Source organism: Primulina eburnea, chromosome 6 (genome assembly GCF_022965805.1).
Source record: "Primulina eburnea isolate SZY01 chromosome 6, ASM2296580v1, whole genome shotgun sequence".
Lineage (NCBI taxonomy): Eukaryota > Viridiplantae > Streptophyta > Magnoliopsida > Lamiales > Gesneriaceae > Primulina > Primulina eburnea.
Window position 1 is genome coordinate 25,129,129 of NC_133106.1, and position 18,636 is coordinate 25,147,764.

The window sequence follows — 18,636 nt, forward strand, 5'->3', positions numbered from 1 at the left end:
ATCTATTGTCATGATGAAATTTCAAAACACTTTTTTACTGTGATGAGAAATCGAAGATGATTGAAACCAAGCTGAAAAAGGCCATATTTTGGTCAAACAATTTTGGGAAGAAATATCGGGAAGAACAAGAAGCAATTTCAGGTATTTGTTGGAAAGAGAAAATGAGAGGGAGAGACTTCTCATTTTTGCGTAGAAGAGAATGTGAGAGCAAAAAGTTAGAGCACTTTGGGCATGAAATTGCTCAATTCCGCAAATTTGAAGAAAATAAACATGGGAAAACATGAAAATTATATTAAAACGTATCAAATTATCAATGTCCAAATAACAGCAAGAAAAAAAAAATTAAATTTTATGGTACATGATCAATAAATTAAATAGAAACATCAATTCAAAATTACAAAACAATGGATGCAAAAATCGCATCCAATCACCACACACACTCAATGAATTAATACAAATCGCATACTTTATTTACTTCGAGATCCAGTACAATCGCTAGTCTCAGCACTTTTTTTCGATTATTACACTATTTGAATCATTCTCACATATGCAACACAATGATCAAAATTCATACATGGATAATCCATCTAAGTTACAAAGAACATTTGGGAAGGGAGACAAAGTTAACGAGATCAAACTAGTAAAAGTTTTGAAATGCATTGAATCTGGGTAAATAGTTATATGATCCCAATCTTGTAATATCAATTCTATTACAAGACATGGTTGGTACATATATTCAATGGTGAAACGCATAGCTAACATTTACCAAGTACAGCTCAAAATGTAGCGTAAAATGTTCTATAATATTAGAAAAAATAATTGTGGGCAACTTGAATCAGATGCATGCACGGTGCACCTTCATCAGCATCGTGTTATCTGGCTAAAAAAAATTCCAATAAATAGAAAATGAATTCGATGCAGCAGTTTACAAAATTCAGTTGAAGCCATCATAGGATCCATCATCAAGATACTTAACAAACTCTAGATAGAACAAAAAAAACTGCTCAGAGCCGAGAGTTTTGGAAAAGAACATATAATGCTAGGATCCTAAAAGCTCAGCGCGATGAGCCAACAACAAATCAGAAACTGTAGATCAGATCACTGTCTTAGGACCAAAGACAAGAAATCTTCAACCGTGCCAACGGATGATAGATACGAGAATTTTACAGCTTAATTCTTGCAGTGAAGAAAGATAAGCAATATGTGACTTGTATGCATGCATACAGCTCAGATAGCATGAGAAGAACATGAACATGTATGAATGAAAGTTTGCTACTCTATGCAGGTGATCAAAAGCAAATTTTCTGATTATACTGAACCACCGTATTACCCGATGTGTACGGATTACTAGGGTTGGAACAAGTAAACCATAAAATATTAAAGAACAAAAAAAGTCACCAGAGCAAAATTCAAAAACTTGAAAGTGAATACCATGCAAGAAGAGGAATAACTCGGGTCTGACAGTGGATGTGGTTGCTGCGGATCATTGACGTGATGGATAACTATAACAAGGAATTTCAAAGGTTTATTTTAGCGAAAGGAAAAAGGGTCACAGAAAATTATGCATGGAGATTAAGAAAAAATTAATATGATAGAAGACCAACATGCAACCCCTTTTTGTACTGAGTAATAGTGTTTTTTCTTGAAAGATGTAAGAAATTCACAAAATGTTTTGAAACACCAACCCTCATATGACACTGAATTGACACTGTAGGTACACATTCTGCCAAACTTTTTGCAGTACATGTACTCAGATTAAAATGGGATGTAACTTAATTTGATCCAATTTATTATCTAGTTTTGGCTGGTAGTGTGTGGCCAGAAAACAGCAGTAAGAACCAATCAACCCAAACTCCAGTTAATTTTTCTTCATCCCACAGCATTATACACAACAAATATGGTCTTGGTAGCATCGGAAAGCGACATTGATACTGAGTTTTAACAATATCAAGATCCAGATCATTCTTTGGATTCCATTTCCTTGACACTGTTCACAATGTCTTGCATCTTCTTCGAAAGAGATTGATTATGTTCCTCAATGTGTTCAAAAATCATTTCCAAATGCCTTTTATAGGTGGCAACTTTCTTTTTCTCAACAGCCAGCTGCCGTGACAGTTCCCGGATTTTATCATGTTCATTGGGATATTGATCACATATGAGATCTCTACGACCCTTACCGGGAGTTAGTTGATGTGTGTGCTCCTTCACAAATTTTGTGACAACCCATCGACCAGAACTTACTTTCCTAACTAAAATCATTGCTCTGCAACCAACCCGTGTTTCCATTCTTTGCCGTACAACTTTCTCTCGCTTGTCAGGTGTTCTGAAACCTTCCTTGTTGCAAACCAGTGCCCGCCCAATGGCTGATCCATCACGCCTGGATCGAGAAAGCTTGCTCACACGGATGACAAAGCCCTCCCTTGTTGCATATGCATTGTAAAATGCATGTGCTGCTGCCTCGGATTCAAACTCCAGGCCCACATATGGATCAACAGTAGGGCCCGAACAATTTACAGCTTGCAAATCTTCAAATCGAAATAATTCCCTTTTGGAGGACTCTTCATCGACCTTAACATCCAGTCCTTGATGGAGCATCCCATCACTAGAACTCCCCACTATAACATTCCCGTTGTCTGTTCTTGTTTCAAAATGAAAAGAACTTCCCAATACCTCACCATTTATCTCACCATCAATGTCAAAATCCATCCACTTCAAGCAATAGCTAGTCCCTGAGTCAAGAAGATCACTTATTTTGACAAGCACGGATTGATCCTCGTTTCGAGTCAGCAAAGTTCACCAATCATAAAAAAAGTTATACAACTCCATTTTTATCAAAAGTTTCGATATTTTGACTTTAAATATAATATAAATTTTATATGAACACTCTCAAGAACCAATACCATATCAATAACATTCAAATCCTTTTCTGCAATAGGAAGAATGAACCAGAATTTCTTATTCTTGCACAACAAAGATTTTGAATCTGGCTTATGCCCAAACCTCCTCTTGACAAAGATGTGCCAGTATAGCACCAACTAGTTAAGTACAATGTAGATGTATGATTACCAGAACTACTTAAATCACAAATAACAAACGCCTATATTTATATAACGAAGTCTAAGAAACAATATTCATCACATAGAAGCTGGCAAAACTTTACACTCAAAAGTCCCATCATTGCTTCAAAACATATGCAAATTTATCTGTTGCATGATTCAAATACAGAAACATAAAAACGTCTAACGGATTGAAACTGGATATTTGTGCTTTGAAGAGCAAAAAGGTTGCTGCACCGCCCCAGGACGGTGAATCATTTTGAACATAAAGTGAGGTCACAAATTCAAATCCCAATGGGTATAAAACATAAATGAGTGTGTACAGACAATAACCAAGTACAGATTAAGGAAGGCGAAGCACGGATAAGAGGATTACCCAAAAACACAAAAAAAGTGCTGCGTCAGAAAATTTTGTCTAATCTTTTGACGCTAAAAAAGCCTACTCGTTCTGATATTGAAGTGATACTAACTTCATTCATCAAAGGTGGCAATCCAATTAAACTGCTTAAGCATGCTCAATCAGAGAGCCATAATCAACCTGCGTAACATTCTCATAGTGGATAAAGGCATGAATCCTTCAGGCATAAAACCGACAAGATAAAAAAGACAGAAATTGGGAAAAACATACAAATCACTCTTGATCCGAACCGTCGAATAGAACAAATACAACAATTGGAGAAGAAAGTACAGGAAGCCTACACCCGGACGGCGATGGAGAAATTGGCGTCGTCGCCGCTGACTTCGCAAGTGGGACCGTGAGACGAGCAACTGAGGGAGAGACGGTCATAAACAAACGCAACATTTGCCAACACTATTTGGATTGGAGGGCAGATTTGTCCACTGAGAATTGTGTGATTGCATGATCTTCCACTAAAAATATAGTGGATGGGAATTTAATTATTACTATCAATTGGGATGAGTATTATGTGTTATACCTAATTTGTTTCTAAAATTTTGATTTGGTTATAATTTTATAAAATTAAATATGACATGAAATTATTAAGATGATTTGTTAAGATGGAAGACTGATTTACAGGGGATAAATAAATAATTTGAAGAAAATTTATAAATATTTCGGTTGGTTAGCAACGTTAAAATTGAATTCTTGTTGGTTGGGTTCTCAGCAAGTCTATTTGAACACGAAATGGCTTATAACATAAATCAGTTGGGCAATCAAATGAAAAGTAAAATAGGTAGACTGAAATGTAAAGTGCATAAGTTTGTTTCTAGATGTTTGAATCAGTGTTTTTATAACCGGACCGTTAATCGAACCGGTCAAGCCTTAAAAAATGGTTCAACTGGTTCTACCGAACGGTCGAACCGGATCAATAAAATTAATATTTTATTTATTTTATATAATACATAAAATAGTAAAACATTGCTTGGAACCGACTGCTTCCGGTTTTTTTCCGGTTTAACCGGGTTTTAACCGGTTTTTTTCCGGTTTTTTTCCGGTTTAACCGAGTTTTAACTGGTTTTTTCCGGTTTAACCGGTTTTCCGGTTTTTTTCTTATATCCGGACCGGTCTGGAGACCGGTTCGCGGTTGAACCGGTCCGACCGGCCGGTCCGGTCTGGTTTGGAGAACACTGGTTTGAATATTTCAATACTCCTACGGTACATCTTCTTCTTTGGGAAATGATTTAACTAAAAGACTTTGTTAATTACAAATGGATTGAAATCACCAATTTCAGTAGGACTTATCAGTGTCTAACTGAAAACTCTTAATATAATTCAATCTTAATCAAATAAATAGTTAGATTTCTTACTCTCAATTACAAATATTTCATAAATAAATTTAAAGCACAAATTGATCCTCAGTTGATCAGATTATAACTTATCGGAATGTGCTTACTTTGATCAGTTTGGCTCTTAAAAAATTTGAGCACAGAAAACTTTGATTGTGTTGACGAATTTTTCAGAGAGAATCCGAGAGATTCAAAATTTTTTCTAACTGATCTATTTATAGGTTTTGCCTGCAATAGTCATCTTTTTAAATCTTATATCTTTTTTTCCAAATACACATGTCATTATTGTCATGTCATCGTCCATTCTGATAGATCGTATAATTCTGGTGGTGCGCATGGATTATGACATTATGTTCGGAATCAATGATTGTTAGTATGGAAAAATTTATCTGATAATTCAGTTGGGCTCTAATTCTTAATCACTAAGTAAACTAATAAACTTCAGAGAATTTTTTGATTTGGTGTGACTGATCGACTGAAATAAAGTGCTATAAGTGTGGCTTCATCAGTAGTTCTTTGAGCAGTTTGGCTATCAGTGCTTTTTTTTGCCTTTGAATAATGAACTGTAAAAAATATTTGCTCATGGATATTCAGTTTTCTTTTTTAATTAAGTTTAGTTAGGATATGTAATTATCTATTAAAAAACAGCCTTCTTAAATCATCAAAACTCAAATGTCTTAACAATTTCTTGATTTTTTGGCTTTTGAAAAAATTAAGCACTTATGTCGAAAAACTGAATTCATTGATATCCTATCAAAATTAATAACCAAATATTCAAATATTTTCCTCTAGGCACTATCTTCTTTGATTATTTTTATGAGATCTAGAGTGGTTTCTAGTAGAGTCTGTTGACTTCTAATAATGATCAATTGGCTTCAGTTGTTCTCTCTTGTAAGCCTGAGTGGAGGAGGATTCAATAGCCTTCTTTTCTTTCTTTATTTGTCAACACCAAATGGTGCTTTTTGATAGGCAAGAACAGTAGCAAATTGATTCCTAACTCCGTCAATGCTCTAATTCAAATTAGCCTAAACTTCCTCAATCTTAGTGCAAATCTGAAAGTTATTAGTCTATATTTTCCCACCAAGATGAGTCGTAGTAGCCACCTGATCGTTCTTAATTTGCCCCATTAGAAAAATATGACGATCATGCTTCTTGATAAGTCAGACACCTCTTTTATCATTTTGTTTTTGAAGGTATATCCCTGAGAGAAAACGGAAACAGAAGCAATCGAATAACTTCGTCAGAAACACCGTTAATTTTTACTGTATCCATGATTTCTAGAAAAGTTCTTAGGTGAAGATGGGTATCTGCAGTGGCTGCTCCTACAAATTGGCTTTGTTGAACCACGTTGATGATTGTGGGCTTTAGCTCGAAGTTATTAGCAGCAATGGTTCTGCGAGCTATTCCAGAATAGTGAGCGTTGATGACTGGGTGGAAATAGTTCTCGGATTGACACCTCTCGTAGGGGCTCATTATGATTATCTCTTGTTTCAGTCATTGCTTTAATTTGCTCTATTCGTGCTTTCTTTAATCACCTGGAAGTTCTTTCGATTTTCCGAATCGAAAATTAGCAAGTCGGGATTTTGATATCTTCGCATCCACTGCAAAACAGAAAAGATTATAAATTAACAAAATAAATAAATAAAATAAAGTCTAAATTAAAATCAAGACTACTTAGTAATGATATTAATATGCAACTAAATAACAAACTCCCGACAACGGCGCCAAAAACTTGTTGCATGTTTTCACTACCGCAAGTGTACAGTGTCAAGTTTAGTATTGGTATGAGTACAAATATCGATCTCACGAGGAGTAATTATTTAAAATTGTATATTAAGTACCATAATTGACATAGTTCAACTTTATATAGAAAAATAAAAGAAGGTTTATATTCAATTCGAAGAAAAAACGAATCCTGTAATTCTTAGCACGCAGTTGAAATTCAGTGAGTAGATCAATCTAGAGATATGATTTCGTCTGCTCTCCCCTATGCTGAATTAAAATTGACTAACATATTGTTAAATTTGCATCATGTTTAGTAACCAAGAACTCGCAATTTTCCTATTCCATTTTTCAAGTGATAAATAGAACTGTATTATCTATTATTGATTTTAATATATCTATTCAAAATCATGTAACATATAATATATGCAAACAAGGTTCTTTTTATGGATTCACCAGAGTTATACATCTTTGCACGTTATAAACATCTGACGATGTGATATCTCCTGTCCTAATTTCAATCCCCTCTCTTGAGTGTTAGATCTTAATATTTGATCAATCAAATTATGTCCAGTAATCCTAAAGCATTAAAGAGAAGAATCACAAATAAACACGATGAATTAATTCAATAAAAATTCAAAACGTCAATAATATAGGTTCGACCACGACTACATCAATCTCTAGAAAATAAAATTAGTTCATAATCGAATCTAAATCAATACAAAATCTGTTTGTAATCATTAAAAATGTAAAAGTAAATAACTCAATTAGAAACGTGTTGAAGAGAGATGAAAGTGCGTCTACATATCCGGACTCAGCGTCTTCTATCTCCGTTCATCGCATTTCGTCCTCTATTGGCTCTAACTTTTTCTCTCTTGTTTCTGCTATGTCGGCTGTCGGCTTCAAAATTAATTATTTTTCCCTTATAAAGCCCACGATGAAACCTAAATAATTTGGCATTCACGTCGCGCGCATATGCACGCCCAGTACTCGCGCATATGCGCTGGTCCTTCTGTGTTGGGCAATATTCTCGCACGCATATGCGCGGAGTCCTCTGTTTTGTGCATCTAAAATTCTTCTCGCGCGCATATGTGCCCTCGTGACTGGCGCATATGCGCGAGGCTATCTGGTTTGCTTTTTGTGTCGCCTGTTTCTTGCGCGCACCTGACTCGTGCATATGCGCGGGTCTTTCTGCTTCTACGCTCACAAATTTCTTCTAAGGCCATTTTCTTTCCTTTTCACACCCATGTAGTAGCCCTTACCTAGATTCATGCAAGCACACCAAAAATAACAAAAAATGCATAATTCCGTCCAAGAAAACTATCAATACATACGAATTATAAGGATAATTTAAGTGCACAAATTGCACTTATCAATCTCTCATCTCTAAGTACTGAAAGTGTAGCTCCGATGATCGTATCCAACCCTCCACCACAAAAGGGTCAGTAGTACCCCCAAACTCCTTTGGGTTGAGCCGTCTGAACTGCTCATAGATGTAATTCTGGGGTTTGGGAGCCTGATGCGCCTGCTCCATTAGTCTCGCAATACCCTCAAGAACTCCGGTAGCTGCGTCTTCTGGCCGCGGTGGTGGTGGTGGAAGGCCTTTATCGCCTCTAGCAGTATCATCCTACCAGTCAGTGCAAGGGTCGCGTCTAGGAGGCATAGTATCTGAATATAGTCCAAATTCTAAATGTAACCCGTCATGCAATTTATGTTAGTTTTCAAAACAGTTAATCCTTAAATCATGTAAACAGCTAAACATATGTTGTAAATCACTGAAAAACATATATCATGTAAACATGCAGATGATAGTATAAAACTTTCAAACATTTTAAAACATGCAAACTTATAGACTTGAAGCTTGACGACTGAACGGCTGAAGCTGATTGTGGCAAAACCCTTTACACCTTTCTGATACAATATGAAATGCGTCTACTACCAAAATACTACTGTAAATTTTTTTTTCAAGCTCATTTCGTAGATATATTAAAACACATACATGCAATAAAATCTATCAATCACACATATTAAAATAAAAGTATTCGACTACTGGTAAAAATATTGCAGCTAAAAGAATATCTCAACATCCAGCCCTAGACTGTTATTTAAAATAATTCAAATATGTGACATGCCAAACCCTGTCATCCAACAACATAAAAAGTGAAAGTGTATAAAAATATTTATTTACTCCTAACTCATAAACATAATGTGCGGAAAATATGGTCATCGGGTTATAGTGCGCACGTCCAGCCCTCGTCTACTCAGTCTTCAGCCCCTCCAGTCTCCATATCAATATGCTGACCTACATCATTCACACCTAAAGAGTCTAAAGACTCAACACACCTAAACCGTTATAGCAATTACATATACAATATACAATAGTGAAAAGTATGTAATTAAAATACATTTTATGATCTCAAAAGCATAAGCATAAGCATGACATGTCAAAGCATTAACATGACCATAACGAATCATATCAATATATACATGTTCAATTTTTCTTTATTTCAATTATGTTCATTTGTTTTGACTTTCGTATCAGCTCTAGTCGATGGATCCGTCTATGTATAACTGCAGTACCCAGTGGCGGGTACATCAGCGACAGTATTATCCATCCATTGAGCCTTGGCCTTATATCTTTGAGTTCGTGTTCATGTTCGTATTAGTCACAACCAACTCACTTCCTTAAAAAACGTGTCATCGTATTCATCACTTATAAAAAACATGCATATACGTAAATTCTCCCAACCAAGCATGCAATGTATTTTTCGTATTTACTTAAAATGTCATGTTCGCAATAACATATACATTTAAAACATGTCAATTTGTGATCAGGACACTGCCAGGGCTGCTAACTCAATCCGGGTGAAATATGATCATTTTGCTCCTGGAAACCCTAACTGACCATTTTACCCATGGACCTCAAAATTTTGACCCGAAGTCAACCAACTCCTTAAAACATCTCAAAACATATTTATAAACATTTTCTAAACGTAAACTTGAGCCGAAGAATTAATTTCTATAATCCGTTTTAAAACTTGTACCGGGATCCCGATTTTAATCTGAATTAACCCGAAACTCGACCAAACTTTTCCAAACTTAAACCATGACTCGAACCTATGTGATCAGCCCTTAAACCACTTATTTCAGACTACCTAAGCCCCTCAAAAGACCTCGAACAGCCGCTGAAATTTTCTGCACCCTAGGGGACCGAACCCTAGTTAACATATCAAGCTAAAAACTCTACTCTACACCTAACCAGCTTGGACCAGCCTCGAACCAACCCTTACTAGCCCACCTCTGGACCCTCCTGGATGGACCTAACTGTGGACTATAACCCCATGCACACGGTAGTATGCGATGCATCCGAAACTCCCTCGCCGAACCCTAAATCGATTCTAACTTCTTCGATTTCCTCCTAACCAAAGACTAGCTGTGCACAAGCAGCTCCAAGCCATGTCCCAGACCCACCAAGGTCTACTTCACGTCCATGGCACGTCCCCTTCACCGCTGCCCTCCCCATTCACCCGATCTAGTGATCACTTGACCCTAGAACCAAGCACACACATTCACCTTCCTCGATCCAAAACTGATATACCCACTAGAGTTCCTCGGAAAATGGGTGTAACATGATCCTTAAATGTCAAAGATCCGGCAGCCCTTCAATCATAACAAAATCGTGAGATTACATGAAGAAATGTGGAGGTTTTTCATGAAACCGGTCCAAATGCACATAAACGTTAGGCTTTTATTTTTCATGTATATTCACACAATTAAACATATAATGATGTGAATGATGATAAAAGCAAGATATAGGGCGTGCCTTCGCATATTTACGCTCGAAAACCTCGATACGATCGCGTAGAACGTGCACCGTCTAGACGAGGAAGGATTCCTTTACAAAACTAGAGAAAAATTCGAAGGTGGCTGCTGGTAATACTTCGAAAAAGCTGCTGGAGAGTGATGGAGGGGGCGGCCGAGTGGTTAGGAGGTAGGTTTAGGGTTTAAACGTAGGGTTTAGATATATTAATAAGTGCTAATGAGCCTAAATTTAAAATAATGAGGTCTATAAAGGATTTTAGAGTCATTATGCAATAAAATATTCCCATCGAGTCCAAAACACTCTCGAAAATTATTTCGTTTAGGTACGTTTTAGAAAATATTGCTCGAACCTTCAAAAAGTTCTCCGACTTGCTAAAATTTGTGTACCTATTTAAAATATGACACAGCGAGTAAAAATACTCCACATAGGCCCATATTCGAAAATATCACTTAATTAAACCATATGTTAAATAATTAAAAATAATTATTTAATAAAATATTTTTCATTAACTGTCATCGATATTCGTTTCGCGTTCAAGCGCGAAATACTACAAAAAAACCCTAATGCATGAAATCTTAATAAATAATGAAATGAAACACATATCTAGGGGTGTCAAAATGCGACACGACCCGTCAACCCGACATGGCCCAACACGAAAAAAATCAGGTTCGGGTTGGGTTCGGGTTCGTGTTGGGTTCGGGTTGGGTGGATTCGGGTTAGTGCCATGTAAGGCGGGTTTCGGGTTGGGTCGCGGGTTGACCCGCGAACTTTTTTTTTTGAAAATATTATTTATATTTTTATATATTGTATTTTTGAGCAAAATTTATTGTATATTTATATGATAAATTTTCATCATTTAATATTTATTTTGCATATTTTATTTTTTAACAATTTTTTATTTGATTTAGTAAATATACTTTTAATTTTCTACGATTAAACTTTCAAATTTAAATCGAAAATTTTGTTATTAAATGTTTAAATTAAAATATTATTATTATTTTTTATTTTTTTGAATTCTTTTCATTAATTTTTTTTTAAAAAATTTTAAAAAAAATTAATAAAATTCGAGTTAGACGGGTTGAGTCGGGTTATACGGGGTCGTGTTCGGGTTGGGGGTTTTCGGGTTGCTTTGGGTTGGGTTCGGGTTGAAAAAAATAAAAAAAATTCGTGTGTGGACCAGAAACCCGACCAAACCTACCCGATTGACACCCCTACACATATCCATGCAATAATCATGTATTTAAAGCTTTAAAATAATTAAATATACATTTTATTAAAACCTAGATTGTAAGCAGTCGAGTTACGCAGTTAGAATTTTCTAGACCTTACATAAAAAGAGCTGAGAAAATTGCAAAAATCTATCTTGTCAAAACTAAATTTTTGAAAAATGACTTTCCCCAAAATATTTGAGTGTATTCAAATATACTTGAGAGGATTAAATTTTTTTTTTTTAAAGAAAAAACAATGTTTAACGAAAACTATTTTGCATTTTGGAGTTTTTTCCTAACTACTTTAACGAAAACTATTATTTGATATAATAAAATATATTCGAAAAATTATCGCAACACCCTTCGAAAATAACACCACGTCAGAAAACCACACAAAAAGCTTGTTTTTCCTTATTGGTAACCTCATATCCTAAATGGACCTTTGCTCCATTTGTGGCAGAATTCTTGGAGCCAGTGGGGAAGATACCGGAGAGGGTCGAAGGAGAGGCATGCCGAGTCGGCTATTAGTTTCGTTAGAAACCGAAGAATGATCTGCAATAACAACAGTAGGTGGTTGCAACTCAATTTCAACACTTCTGTTAGAGGAGAATCTAGGACTATGTAACGACCATTCATCATCATCTTCGTCTATTGATAGAACCGAGCTTCTGTCCGTTCGTACTGTTGAATCATCGGCAACGAGAGCATGTTTTCTCCTTCTCCTAGCTTCCTTTCCCCATCCATGCATTGTCTCTCTTATGCTATGTGGAAGAAGGGCTGCCTTATAGTTTGTTCCCATCTACATTCAAGAATCCTTAAAAATCAGATAATATCAACAAAACAGTCATCAATATATTAAAGTTAATAAGCTGCTCCTAATCTAAAAATATTTTAAAAGTATTGGTTCCAGTTCGATAACTTCAAATACGAGTCCAATAATATTTGAGCCGATTTAAAAAGTACGCAAGCCAGTTCAATTCTATTACACCCTAGTCGGTATGTTGTACGTACACCATACCTGGGTAACCAATGCATAGAGAGGTAAGGTGCTGTAGCTGCATAAAACTTGCCCTGCAAACCTAAGGAAAAGTACAGGCAAAGTCCGGTCAGATCTATTTTTACAAGGTCATAGACGAAAGGTGCCTGACCGTAAAGTTAGTTTGAGTTTATGCATACCCCATACTCAGTCGTAGATAAACTATCGATTGGTTCTTTAGGAAGCACGAATTATAGCCAAAGTGCCACTGCAATCAAAGGCACACACACTCTCTGAATTCAAAATGTTCAGAGTGTAGGTTTTGCTTAATTGATTTGGACTAAGAGTACACATGTATAGAACGTAAAGGGCCAGTTTAATTCAATTCAGGGCATACTAGAAACAAATGAATGCAAGAGAGGAGGGTGTGGAGTGGGTGTACCCAGAACCAAAAGAAGGAAGCCAGCTCAAATGAGTTCTAGAAATAAAGATGGAAAGATTAGTGTCAGACATCAAATGCATTGAGCATCACAAAGGTACTAAACATTCAAAATATGAACTGGCAGACCTGGAAAAGGGTAAAATGGATCAAGGATAGCAGAAATTTAGGATTATTGAACCAAAAGAGTTCATCTCGAAGCTTAAACTTAGATCCTGAGAAACTCCCACTTATTCCAGCACTCTCCAATGCCAAGGTTGCCATGACATGTTGCAATTTCGCACCCACGAATAGGACAAGCTGCGTATAAATATGGAAGGAAATAATCTTTTCAAGGACATTGTTATCTTGCTTTTACATGCAAAATGAAACAAAAGAAACCCAAAAATCCTTTGGCATCTGCGAACCTGAGGTAGATCAAAGGAGGGCATACAAAGAAATGCAGAAAAAGATTAAAGACCTTGCACGTTTCCAGTAAAAAAAACTTACAGTTACCGGAATAAGTGCCACCCAAAAATAGAATTCCGATCCTGAAATTTACATAGTCGGTCAACTACAAATTATTTTTTTAGACACATCAAATAATATGCTAGACTACAACAAGCTATACATGGAAAATATATTCAGAAGTACAGGTCATTGATAGAAGGGACGTATAACTTTGAAATTATAAGAAATTGCCTCCAGAAGCAAGGGAATCTCAGACCAAACAAGGATAATCATTCTTTCTAGCTACAGTGAGTTATTAGTCAAAAGAAAGGAAGCTTCAACTGCCATACCGTTAAAATTGAACAGCATAAAAGCTACGACAAATCCCCACAGAGGAGCACTGTATAAATTCAAGAAGAAAGGAAGGTCATTTAAGCTTCTTCATGAAAATGTCAATGCAAGCAAATTATAGAGATCAAGAGAACCGGTTCGAAGTATTGACCTACATGGATAAAGAGAGATAAACTCTAAGCGCGCATTTTGGAAGACGGTTGAATTAATGAGTTAAAAAAAGGTTATGTGCTTCATGCCAGCCACAAAAATATCTTGGTATCCATCACTAAACTAAAATGAAGGATAAAAGCAATGGAACATCTTCCTTAATCTGTTATTAGTCTTTTATGAACATCACAATTTTGTTAAAAAAACAAGAATAATACAAGAAACTTCAATTGAAATTAAGCATTCTATGATATTTTCTCCTTACCTAACACCAACTATAGATTGAAATTCCTCTTCCATGGAACGAATCATATAGCTGTGAAAATCATATTTTGTGTTAAGGTTGTGGTTCTGCCATAAATAAGAAACATAAGACATAAAAACGATTTCTTAACAAAGAAAAATAACAAGAGACAGATGCTTTTAGCATGTCTAAACGGGAATACAGACAGTGGTACACCAAAAGATGCTACAGCAAAGAGATTGATTTAAAAACTGCAGCTAAACATATGAAAGAGTACTTGGTAGCAACACCTAATTTTCATGAAGGGAATAATGAAAACAATGGTTAGTTCCAAGTGAGAAATGTGTATCATGAAGGGGCATGATTAACATGTGTGCTCCTGCTTACCCACCATAATGAATCCTTGACGCAGTGCAAGGTAATCAGCACGAACCACAGAACGCCCAAATTGTCGGAAGAAACAAGTCTGGATGTTCAAGGCACAGTAATCTGAATCAAAATTATGTCTTGTTTTCCTTCTTATCAAGCATTGATGCTAGACATATACTATTTAGTATATTGGAATACTAGATCGGTACATATTACGTATAGAATACCAAGGCACAACTGAAAATTGCAAAGGAAAGAAGTGACCTCACCACCCAAACAAGGAAGCTGTTTTGATCCATAGTATTTGATGGATGGACTCTAACAAATGTTGATTGCCTTTGCATTGTCAATTCTATGGAGATTGCTGCAACAGAAACGAATTTTCCATCAATTATTCCTAACTTCATTGAAATTTTAGGATTTTACTAATAAGTGGAGCATGACGACAATGTTAGTGATAACACTTCAGATTAACACTGCTGGTGGTTTTGGGAGGAACATTTCAAATTGTGTTGATTTTACCAACTAAAGTGGACCACTCAAAGAAATCAGTGTTATTACAAGCTATTAGACCAAACTGTATTTTTAGGTTTTCAATGCAGTGTTACTGATATTTTATTGAGGCACTTGCTACAAGAAACTATCTACGAAAGCAGTAGTACCATTTCAATCTTAAAATGAGCCTTTCAATCAATTTTTGTCATCTTTAACAGCCATCACATGATGGTAAGAAGGTGCTTTACACCCTTCTAAATGTCTGCTCCACCATTAATAGAACTAAAAATTTCAGGAAAACGAGAAAGAAAGGTTCTATTTTCCTGTTAGTGCATGAAACTATACAAGGTAAAAACTTCACAGTAAAACACTGTTGTGGAATTACCTCTTAATGAATTATCCCTGTCTACGCATGTCTCATCCTCCCATACTCTCCAACCGTGAATCTGCCGAAGATAGTGAGTGGCAGAATGAGAATGCACAGCAAAACACAAAAGCAAGAAAAGACCAGTAAGATCTCCTCTCACTGGACAATATTATCCAACTAACTGTTATGTTTCATCACATAAAAAAGGTTTCCCTTATTTATACTTGTCACGCCCCGAGCCCGGGCCCCTATAGCAACTACTTCGTATCCGTCCTCCCTTTACGAAAATGATTAACCCAAGTTGCTATAGAAGTCCATTGTAGCCCTTTATAAACTCATTTTAAATCTTGATTTTTTTCGATGTGGGACAAGGGTATCACAATCACCCCTCCTTCAGAACGCGACGTCCTCGTCGCGACCTGATCCCTCGATCCACCAGCACCGAGAATCTAGAGATGGCTCCTACAGGTTCAAGAGGTGGCTCCCGTCATGTAGCACTTTGCCCCGCAGGTTCAAGAGGTGGCTCCCATCCACGTAGCACTTTGCCCCGCATAGCACTTATTTCTCGGTGTTCCATGCCGGTGACCGGCTCTGATACCATTCTGTCACGCCCCGAGCCCGGGCCCCTATAGCAACTACTTCGTATCCGTCCTCGCTTTACGAAAATGATTAACCCAAGTTGCTATAGAAGTCCATTGTAGCCCTTTATAAACTCATTTTAAATCTTGATTTTTTTCGATGTGGGACAAGGGTATCACAATACTCATAGTACATAAAGGAGTTGCATAGCTTAGAAAAGAAATTGGCGTGGAATCGTGAAATATGGATTAATCGAAACACTCCTTATCTTAAGTATTGACATTTCTTATGTACATGTATTATCATAATCACTTATAGAGTCAACAAAAGATAAAATTGTACCATGACTCAGTAGCATTACATACAGTAATTCATTTCTACATTTCGCATCAGAATATATTTTCCCCTTTACCATGTCCGTGAAACATTTTTCATCAAAACTGCACATGTGGTGAATATTCACATACCAGCAGCAGAAAATAGATCGTTGCAAAAATAAATTATCTTAAGCCACACATACATTGCTTTGTGCTAAGCTAAAAAAAGGACTATTTCAATCTAGGTTTTAAAAAATCATCGTCAAGCACAATATTTTTGTTGGCACAAGGAGACACCAATTTACAACCTTTACAACTGCCAGCAGCATTGTTAAGCAACTGTATGATATATGAGTAACTGCCATAACAAAGATAAATCGATGTAGTTCCTCAAGGCCTTCGTAAGACGCAAATGGTTCATAATTCTGCATGAAAACACTAAAATTACAAAAAAAAAAAAGTTACAAAAAGAAGGTGCCAGATATGGCATTCAGCCATTCAAAGCAACTGTGCATATACGCAAATGGCATACATTAAAATGTCACGTCATCACAAACTATAGCAAAATAGACAAAAGAAAACATACATGGTATTCTCATGACGTTCGATAGAGACCTGATTACCTCTCCACAGTCATTCTGATTTTGGCGATTCAGCAACCTTCTATCTAAGCGAGGATAAATGAAGGCCATCAGTAATTTACGCTCCTGTATATTATTATTTTCCCTTTCTTTATCGGCTTCAAATTTGGTGCACGGGATAAATATATTATCATAACTTTTTTTTGGGATACATATATTAGATATGAAGCTCGAGGTCACAGTAAGAAGAAGAGATATGAAGCCGAGCAGCATCAATTCTGTACACAAGTTTCAAATGAAGCTCAATGTCAAAGGAGAACCGAAAACATACAAATGTTGCATCGTATAATCAATTAGAAATTGCACAAAATACGGCCACTACCTTCCTTCATTTTCTCCACTGCTGCAAGCAAAGGTTTTCTATCAGTCTTCTTCAACCACTGAAAGATTTTTTATGACAGAATTTGTTGATGAAAACAAATTTACAGTTGAAGATAAGACATTCTTCAAATCAATCTTACCGCACTATATATTGACAGCCCAAAATGAATACTTAATCTTGACACTTGATAGAACCAAAGTATACAATTAGAAAATTTTGACTTCGACCATAAATTGAGTCTGCAGCTGCAAATGGGAATCGCAGTGCATACCAAGGTAAAATCATTTGATACTAAATTGATGATTTCAGAATACAAAAAATTAAGGAACCTTATGTCAAATGATTTATTATCTGACATCAAAAGGAAGAAAATTAGACACGGCAGTCCATTTAAGAATCAAACTTCGCTGGAAGCGATGAGAACTCATAAATTTTGTCTGAGACAGCCAAAAATATACTAAACAGAAAGTGAAACGTTCCCGAACTATAGAAAGCACTTCCATTCTTCAATAAACATAATACGTGAGATGCAACATAGCTTGTCATCATAATAAGCGTTACTTGAAGCAAAACGAAGTCTTGCTACCAAACAAGGCGCATTTTTGTTTATCCAACTATAATTTACAGAATCTACACTCAAAAGACGAGAACCCAGAATGCAACTCACATTACACAAGACGTGTATCGAGCGCTCCACCATCAGTGAAGCGGAAATAAATGCAATCAACACGAAACCAATAGACCATGCAGGAGTCAAGGCCGGAGACCTCAGCTCCTCTGCATTATCTGACATTTCCAAGGCTCTGATACTTAAAAAATTACACCAAAACAATAACACTTCAATCTAAGGCGACCTCAACCCCTCCATTTTCATTAATCTCCGCGTCTCCAACAACGTGGATACTCTATGATTCCACAATCAACAAATCCCATTTGATCGAAGGCCACAAATCAAGACTTGGTTTCAAATATGTGCTCAACCTTCTAGTACACTGTAGGAGTCAAGAATATTACCACTGAATCATTTACGCATGCAACGAAATGTTTTTTCCCCCCAAATTGGAGCACAAATGATACAAAAAAGAATCAAGGGATATTCTTTCAATGAAGAAACGGTAAATGTTCGACGTTTATGTCCACCACACAGATATCCACAAAATTTACGCTATATGGAGACTGATCATTGGAGAAAAAAATGATGAAATATCAATCACTGCCACTGCTTGAACTATTCGTGTCAAGAAATCAGCCGGCGATGGTTCTTTTCTACATGGGATTTGAGAGCGGATTCATGCCTGTTCGAGTGCACCCATCGACGTAAAAATACATCACACGATAAAATTGAGTAAATCTCATCATTCTCTCGGGCTTTTTCAATTTTCATCAGCTCTTGAAAATCACA

The 18,636-nt window shown here is 36.3% G+C and overlaps 2 protein-coding genes across 13 annotated transcripts; both read right to left on the reverse strand.

The window, feature by feature from the left end:
* Positions 1–432: 432 nt before the first annotated feature.
* LOC140833943 (uncharacterized) lies at positions 433–3,922 on the reverse strand. 7 transcript variants are annotated; one of them, XR_012118614.1, is made up of 4 exons: positions 3,756–3,922; positions 1,686–2,729; positions 1,432–1,502; positions 443–880 (listed from the first exon to the last, which is right to left on the reverse strand). XR_012118614.1 is itself a non-coding variant. In XM_073198478.1 (3 exons), exon 3 carries the CDS (start codon positions 2,704–2,706, stop codon positions 1,960–1,962), a length of 747 nt encoding a protein of 248 aa, XP_073054579.1. In that variant the 5' UTR covers positions 2,707–2,729; positions 3,500–3,594; positions 3,685–3,921; the 3' UTR covers positions 435–1,959. The 7 variants fall into 7 exon arrangements, 4 of the variants coding, with proteins under 4 accessions (XP_073054576.1, XP_073054579.1, XP_073054577.1 ...); XR_012118613.1 differs by having other exon boundaries at positions 434–1,502; XM_073198478.1 differs by adding an exon at positions 3,500–3,594 and having other exon boundaries at positions 435–2,729; positions 3,685–3,921.
* A 7,970-nt stretch (positions 3,923–11,892) lies between these two features.
* On the reverse strand, positions 11,893–18,636 carry LOC140833944 (MLO-like protein 11). Of its 6 annotated transcripts, none has more exons than XM_073198482.1 (16): positions 17,902–17,973; positions 17,439–17,479; positions 17,235–17,292; positions 16,895–17,130; positions 16,580–16,696; positions 15,394–15,454; positions 14,783–14,877; positions 14,536–14,610; positions 14,166–14,251; positions 13,750–13,799; positions 13,460–13,500; positions 13,100–13,270; positions 12,929–13,009; positions 12,732–12,799; positions 12,574–12,634; positions 11,893–12,354 (listed from the first exon to the last, which is right to left on the reverse strand). In XM_073198482.1, the coding sequence occupies exons 3-16, from the start codon at positions 17,242–17,244 to the stop codon at positions 11,986–11,988; spliced, it is 1,521 nt and encodes a 506-aa protein (XP_073054583.1). In that variant the 5' UTR covers positions 17,245–17,292; positions 17,439–17,479; positions 17,902–17,973; the 3' UTR covers positions 11,893–11,985. The 6 variants fall into 6 exon arrangements, with proteins under 6 accessions (XP_073054583.1, XP_073054584.1, XP_073054580.1 ...); XM_073198483.1 differs by having other exon boundaries at positions 17,374–17,479; XM_073198479.1 differs by lacking the exon at positions 17,439–17,479 and having other exon boundaries at positions 17,902–18,636.

Coding starts and splice junctions, on each gene's coding strand:
- LOC140833943 (XM_073198475.1), bottom strand. CDS start 3,858: ATGTTGCGTTTGTTTATGACCGTCTCTCCCTCAGTTGCTCGTCTCACG. Junction 2,730..3,755: donor TTCTCCATCGCCGTCCGGGT/GTAGGCTTCCTG, acceptor TTCTTGACTCAG/GGACTAGCTATTGCTTGAAG.
- LOC140833944 (XM_073198479.1), bottom strand. CDS start 18,027: ATGTCAGATAATGCAGAGGAGCTGAGGTCTCCGGCCTTGACTCCTGCA. Junction 17,131..17,234: donor AGTGGAGAAAATGAAGGAAG/GTAGTGGCCGTA, acceptor ACTTGTGTACAG/AATTGATGCTGCTCGGCTTC. Junction 12,635..12,731: donor TATCTACGACTGAGTATGGG/GTATGCATAAAC, acceptor ACTTTTCCTTAG/GTTTGCAGGGCAAGTTTTAT.